This window comes from Orycteropus afer, unplaced genomic scaffold (genome assembly GCF_000298275.1).
Source record: "Orycteropus afer afer isolate SDZICR_OR568_19922 unplaced genomic scaffold, OryAfe1.0 scaffold00028, whole genome shotgun sequence".
NCBI lineage: Eukaryota > Metazoa > Chordata > Mammalia > Tubulidentata > Orycteropodidae > Orycteropus > Orycteropus afer.
The window spans coordinates 18,707,876-18,715,545 of record NW_006921615.1 but is presented as its reverse complement, the minus strand read 5'-3'; the positions used below and the strand labels follow the sequence as shown (position 1 = coordinate 18,715,545).

The 7,670-nt window shown below is 37.0% G+C and overlaps 2 protein-coding genes across 2 annotated transcripts in view; one reads left to right on the top strand and one right to left on the bottom strand.

Moving 5' to 3' along the window:
* The window catches only part of TASOR2 (transcription activation suppressor family member 2), a 126,277-nt gene extending 122,810 nt beyond the window's left edge, over positions 1–3,467 (top strand). The window contains exons 23-24 of the mRNA XM_042780229.1: positions 1,867–2,048; positions 3,349–3,467. Of these exons, the coding sequence (XP_042636163.1) occupies positions 1,867–2,048; positions 3,349–3,467 (301 nt within the window). The remainder of the gene's footprint in view (positions 1–1,866; positions 2,049–3,348) is intronic.
* A 4,052-nt stretch (positions 3,468–7,519) lies between these two features.
* The window catches only part of GDI2 (GDP dissociation inhibitor 2), a 58,351-nt gene continuing 58,200 nt past the window's right edge, over positions 7,520–7,670 (bottom strand). Inside the window, exon 10 of the mRNA XM_007935480.1 lies at positions 7,520–7,666. Coding sequence (XP_007933671.1) covers positions 7,520–7,666 — 147 coding nt within the window. The remainder of the gene's footprint in view (positions 7,667–7,670) is intronic.

Sequence of the window (7,670 nt, the reverse complement as noted above, 5' to 3'; positions counted from 1 at the left end):
ACTCATGAGTCAATAGGACAGAATAGAACTGACCCATAGGGTTTCCAAAGCTGTAAATCTTCACAAGCAGACTGGATTCTCTTTGTCCCATGGAGTGGTTGATAGGTTTGACCCACCTTTTGGTTAGCCCAAATGCTTTAACTGCTGTGCCACTAGAGCTCAGTAGTAATTAGAGAAATTAAAACTGTTAGGTGTTATATATAATAGCATATGTATGAAATGCATAAGTATAAATTTAAATCATTTAGGGTTTATAGAACTTATGGTAAACAAATAGTTGTATTCCTGTTGACATTGTAATATGCTCTTCAAATTGTACCAATCTAGCATTGTGTTACCGGTACCCAAAACCTCATCATAGCCTTTGACCTTTTAGGGAATTTATCCAAAACTAAACTGAAATAAAAAACCTTATCTTTTAAAAGCCACTCTTTTTACAAATATGTGTAATTATGGCTGTGGGTGCTATCAGTAATTCCAAAACCAACCTCAAGTCCATCTCTAGGCAAAAGAAAGAGACATAGAGATTGTATAGCTATAGATTATAGATCTTAAGTCTTTACAAAATAATGCCTTATGAAACTTACACAATAAATACATTTAAGAAATTTATGCACAGTAAAGAGGAAGATAAAAGTTGCTGTCATAAAAGTATGTATAGTATGATGCTGATCATACAGAAATTTATATATACTCAGGGAAAAGCCTGTTACGAAGTAAATTCATCATGGTGTTAGTAATGACTATCACTAGGGTAGTGAGAATATGTATGATTTTGGTTTGCTCCCAGAAGCAGGAGGGAAGAGTGTAAGTGATGGAGAAGACTAGAGAGATGGAATCAAGAGCAGAGGAGATACCTTCATAGTTGAATTTAGAAGAGTTAAAGATTGGTCTTCCTCTAACGGAGGAAGAAATAAGGTAGCAACAAAATTTTAGGGAGGTACCAAATTAAGACAACTCTGGATGCAATCTGATTTTAATGAAGTTGGTGGTGATCTGACCCAAATATATGATGAGTATGGAAGAGGTTATGAAGAGACTAAAATTTTTTTTAAAATACAGGGTCAGAGAGAGGTCCACTAGAAATCAATGAAAGATTTGCCAAGCAACATTAGGGTGGCAGTAGATCAATCTGTAGATAGTGTCTCTTGCGTGGGCTGAAGCCCATATTTAAGATCTGTCGACAGCAGTGTGTTTTACAAAAAGAGTAAAGTAAAGTTGTGGTATTTTCAGGCAATTCTGTGACTAACAAAGGTGCCTTGTTCTCCCTTAAAGTATGTGTATACCACATCTTTTTTCCTATAGTGCATGTCAGAGTGCTTGATATAGTATTTTATCTACTGGTTAATGCTGATTAGGTTATCTACATCAGTGTATGTTTTAGAGCTCACTACTAATGGTTTGTCAGACAACTCTTATCTACATGATAGTGGCTTCTAGGCTTGTAGGAAGCCAAGTGTGTCAGGAAAAAGAACATCGGAAGGGAAAGAGAAGGATTGAGTGTGAATGTTGTTATACATGGGTTAGGCTAAACAAGAATATAAGTAGTATATTGAAGACTAAGTGAAGTCTAGAAAGTACTGCAAGTTAAGATTAGGTAAAACAATAAACCATCATAAATTTATATAAACCAAACTCACTGCCGTCGAGTTGGATCCAACTCCTACTGACCCCTCCTTGGGTTTCCAAGGTGGTATCACTATGGAAATAGATTGCCCCACCTTCCTTCCACGGAGTGGCTGGTGGGTTTGAACCACCAGCCTCTGGTTAGCAGTCACATACCTTACGCGCTACACCACCAGAGCTCCATAAATTTATATATACTGAATCTCAATTTGCTTAATAACATTTCTTTGTATTTTCCAGAGTGGATTCAATTGCCCGTAAAAAGAACTTAATAGTGAAATCATGTCAGAGTGCAGATATCATTGAATTGCTTCATTACCACAAGTGTGACTCTCAATCATCAACGAAAGCAGAAACTTTGAAATGTTTGTTAAACCTGCAAATTCAGCATATCGATGCCAGGTTTGCTGTCTTCTTAACAGGTAAATTCACAGCTTGAATTCTGCCTGACTTTTATTACTCAGTTCAGCTCATACCAAAATAAGTCAGCTCGAGAAATACCCTTCCAAAAGTAGTCATTGGATACCATTAAGGTGAATCCGTCCAACCACTGGTAACCAATCAAGTTTAAACCTAGTCTGTTTTGATAAATCCATGTAACACTACCCCAATCCCAGCCTGACATGTGAGTTTTGTGTAGTAAATAATCCTTTAATATAGTTCTTTCCATTATGTTTACTCAGCTTCTACAAGTACTCATCCAATGTTATACTTACCCTCTATTTTATAATGTTTCTTATGTGAATCTTAATCAGACACTCCCCCCTCACGTTAAAGGAGCAAGTATAGTTGTCATTTATTGGTGATTTTTCTAAATTTATATGTTATGTGCCATTGAGTCGGACACAACTCATAGTGACCCCTCCTTGGGTTTCCAAGGCAGTATCACTACAGAAGTAGGTTGCCCAACCTTCCTTCCGAGGAGTGGCTGGTGGGTTTGAACCGCCAGCCTTCTGGTTAGCAGTCAAATGCCTTAGGCACTGTGCTACCAGAGCTCCCATAAATGTATATACTGAATCTAAATTTAGTTAATAGGGAGCTCTGGTGGCATAGTGCCTAAGGCATTTGACTGCTAACCAGAAGACTGGCAATTCAAACCCACCAGCCACTTCTCAGAAGGAAAGTTGGGCAATCTACTTCCATAGAGATTCCACGGGAAACTCAAGGAGGGGTCACTATAAGTTAGATCCGACTCGACAGCAGTGAGTTTGGTTTTCTTTTTGGAGGGGGGTATGTATTTTCCAGAATGGATTCAGTTGCCCATAAAAAAAGTTTATAGTGAAATCATGTCAGAGTGCTGTTGTTGTTATTCCGTCGAGTCGGACCCTACTCATAGCAACCCCTCCTTCGGTTTCCGAGGCAATATCACTACGGAAGTGGATTGCCCCATCTTCCTTCTGAGGAGTGGCTGGGGGTTTTGAACTGCCAGCCTTCTGGTTAGCAGTCAAGTGCCTTAGCCACTATGCTACCAGAGCGACACCATTAAATTGCTTCTTCCGGTGTGATCTCGTTCATCAGCCACATCCCCAGGTTGGAGGCAGCTATTCTCAGTTTCAAATATTTTTCTTAGCTTGAACCAGACAGCTTTTCTTTTCTATTTTCCATATGTATTAGTCTACATAAGATTTCTTTTTTAAACAGGAGTTCTGCTATTTTAAAAAAGTGTATCATTTGTGATATTTTCACATGTACACACAAATTTTTGTCTTTTTTTTTTTATAGATAAGCCTACAGTTTCCAGAGAGGTTTTTGAAAATAGTGGAATCCTTGTTACAGATGTAAATAACTTCATTGAAAATATACAAAAAGTAGCAGCTCCATTTAGGAATAGCTACTGGTAAGGACACTTTCTATACATTTCTCCCACTTGAGTAAATTGTTAACAGTAGATACTGGGGGGTGTGGGTGTGCCTGAGGAAACTAGTTGTTTCGAAATTCTGTTCTTTTACCTTACAGATTATGCTATAAATTTTAAATATTTATTTATTTAGGGACGGAATTGCTATTAGATTGTAATAAATGGGACTTTCTGGACTGTTGTTGTTGTTATGTGCCATCGAGTCAGCCCTGATTCATAGCGACCCCTCCTTGAGTTTCCGAGGCAGTATCACTATGGAAGTAGATTGCCCAACCTTCCTTCCAAGGAGTGGCTGGTAGGTTTGAACCATCAGCCTTCTGGTTAGCAGTCAAGTGCCTTAAGCACTATTCTACCAGAACTCAGAGTTTCTGGACTATCAATAAAATAACCAACTTACTTCAAATTGCCTACTTTATCCTAATGGATACATTAATGCTTTTCAGTTGAGCTGGATTGCCAAGACAAAAGATAATGTAGTTTTAAGATACCTGGAAGTTTTCCCCATTAGGTAGCTTGCCCTTTACAGTATTTCTTGGTTGTTTTGGTTGAAAGATAGAAATAGTATCAATTTTGTGTTTATCCAGGTGATTCAACTGCAGCTTGCCTAAAATATGGATGATGACAACAAATTACTGTTTCTCTTTTCTTTGGAAAACTTTGAAATACATGTGAACTGTCTTTTCATATTGGAAAAAAAAAAAAACGTTTTACACCATAGGGAAAAGTTTTCCTTTTTTTATATTTTGCTACAGTGTTTGACTTCACAGTGGTACAGTAGTTGTCCATCAGCTTTGGGTTGCAGTGTTAAATACTATTGTTTTAAATTATTTTCACCTTAAACAGAATGCCTTCAAAGCTGTAATTTAGCAGAATATTAAAAATAAGAAATTTACTCACATGTTTACTCAGTTGAAGCAAAAATAAGTCTATTTTAACAAATAGCTGTTTTTGCATGTTAATGTCAGTAAGGCCTATGTAATGCATGTATGTAATGGTTTGTTTAAAAGGTTTACCACCCCTGTAAAACCTATAATCGTAAATGAATTCATTTGCTGTTATTCAGGCAATACCAACACTACATAAAGTTAAACATTTTCCCCAAATGGTACAGATTTATAAACTGTCATTTTTCACTTACTCAGTTTTTGTAAATCAACCCTGAAAAAAAATCATATATTTATTTCTGACAGCAGAAATAATTCCTACAGTAATCTCTCACCAAGGCACACACACAAAAAAGTATAAGATACATAGTATCTATTTGGAACAAAGATTTTTGTAACTAATTTGTTTCCTTTTTTAATAAAGACAACTAAAAAAAAAAATCACTCCATGGTTTTTGCATTACTTTATAGCAAAATTGAACTTACAGGGAATGTGTTAACAGTTTTCAAATCATTTAGCAGGAATAACTAGCAATTTTGGCCTCCCTGTTTGTCTCACTACCAGAGACCTACACAGTGCTTTTGGGTATACTTTCCCCTCCCAAAGTACAGTACACAGAGTAACAATTGTACTTTTCCTCAGAAAAAGGAAATTTTAAGTTACTTATTCTCACTTGGCTTTATATAGGGTTGTGTCGTTGTTGTTGTTGTTATGTGCCGTCGAGTCAGCCCTGACTCAGCGACCCCTCCTTGGGTTTCCGAGGCAGTATCACTACGGAAGTAGGATTGCCCAACCTTCCTTCCAAGGAGTGGCTGGTGGGTTTGAACCGCCAGCCTTCTGGTTTGCAGTCAACTGCCTTAGCCACTATGCTACCAGAGCTCCCAGGGTTATGTTAGACTTATATTTTTCATAAGTCAGTCTGCTTTGTATAATTCCTCCCTAAATGAAAGTGCCAGTTTTACTATTTGTTATTTCCTCAGGAGGAGGAGGACTGATAGTTTTAGTTATTAATGCTGTCTTTGCATAGAAACCTGATTATTTTTGTCCCCAAGGACAAGAATCTAATAAAAGAACTCTAATTATATTTGGTATACTTATGCTTAATTTGAAATGACTTAAAGAAAAAGAAATTTATTTAAAAATTATTTAAGCACCTACTATGTACCAGGCACTGTCTGCTTCACATGGTCATCTTTCAAATTTTACCTCAAATGTTAATCTTCCATTGCTGAAAAAGCCTTCCGACACCCACAAAGCCATCTTCCTTAGTTTTCACACCACCTTTTCTTATAACTTTCTGAAAAAGTTAGCCAAACCATGTAATAATGTCCCCCAGAGACTGCCTTAATCATCTCAGTACCCCACTGGCCTGGTACATAAGTCAGTGTTTAATATACCCCCAACGGAACATTTGACAGTGCGTGGAGACATTTTTGGTTGTCACAACTGGGGAGGTATCACTGGCATCTACTAGGTAGAGGCCAGAGACGCTGCTAAACATCCTACAATGCATAGGACAGTCCCCCACAACAAACAACTATCCAGTTAAAATAATCACTTAGGCAGTTTGCATAATAGTCTAAAATATTAGTTTTCTAATGCCTTTAACAGATCATCTTCCTTAGTCTGTCTCCTTCATATACTTAACTGTAAGAATCAGTATTTTCAGTCGAAGAAAATACAGTTTAAATGTTCTCATTCATCTGTGGTAAGTATAGCATATACAGTGAGACATAACTACCAAGGTGAAAAGAGTACCAGTAAAAATTTTTCCTAAGGCTCTGGTAGTGTAGTGCCTAAGGCATCTGACTAACCAGAAGGCAAACCCACCAGCCACTCCTTGGAAGGAAGGTTGGGCAATCTAGTTCCGTAGTGATACCGCCTCAGAAACCGAAGGAGGGGTTCGCTATGAGTCGGATCCAACTCCATGCATGGCAGTGGGTTTGTTTTGTTTTTCCTAGGGCATAAATTACATGAAAATATTAAAACACTATTTATAATTACTGCTATAAGCAAATTTCAAAGGTAGTATATGGACTTATGTGGAAGAGAATAATTTTTCTAAACCATTATTAAGAATACTTGAGAGTCTAATAATTATATTGTGTTAAGAATATCATTTGGGATCTAAAATTAGAGAGTACAAAGAAAGTCTTAGCAACTGGGCATGGCTTTTTACTCTGGCTTCACTTTCCTGGCAAGTTTCAGCTCTATTGAAAGATACAAGCAGTAGCTGTATGATAGCCATTACAGTACTTAATAGGTCTTAAAACTTTTTATCAGGGCACAAAAAGGCCAATGAACAGGGTAGTGGTTTCCAGAGTTTGGCTTTATTTTGCAGTACAGAAATCATTTGGAGCCATTTTGAGGAAGACATCAATTAAGCAAAGGCTCTGTCAATACTGCATTGCAGCTTGGTCCATTAAGAAGCCACACCTGGGATACAAAAGATGCTTCTACATTTCACCTGCTTTATGATAGGTTTCTTTCCACTTTTCTTTCATCAATTTTATTAGAGTAAAATATCCTATGGAGCCATTAGGTTCCCCCTAATTTCATCCCAAAAGACTCCCAAAATCAGGAGTTTGGTTAGAATTCTATATCCACATGAGCCAAACTTAAAGCTAGTTTGGCTGTGCTATTTGGGCACTGTCATAATACTTCAGATAACACAAAATGTAAAGTTACAGGGAAAACTTTAGAGATGCTGTCCCATATTATAGGATATTTGATTTAGAATCTCCTTAATGTCAAGAGGACAGAGGGCACACAAATTATACTAATCAGCTCTTCAGTAGCAGAAGCAAGTAACTGCAGAGGCTATACTGATTAAAAGATACAAATACTGTATCAGGTTCTCTGTATCAGTATCACAATGTTTTTTTAAAACTGATTCTTCACTGGGGAGGGGGGTATATAGCCAGTATTGGTTAAATTGAACATAATATGGTAACCTGCCAATTCTGAATAGACACTCCATGATAAAGAGTTAGTACATGATATTAAAAAGATGAAGGGGAGGAATATTTACTGGTACAGTACTCTTCAGTCTTTTGATTACAAAAGCAGGCTTTACAATATTGATTTCATACAATATGCATTATTTGCCAAATCTTAAATTTTTTCTAATTAGATAATAACATGCTGCTGTTAGTCTTCCCCATAGATGTCATTTTTCTTGCGTTTCATTTCTTCAAAGTCAAACTCTGATCCTGTCATCCTCTTATAGATGTTTTTAATGTCATCACAGGTCGTCTCAAAGTGAGTGGTAGCATCGTAAGTACGGGAAATAAAAATCTGG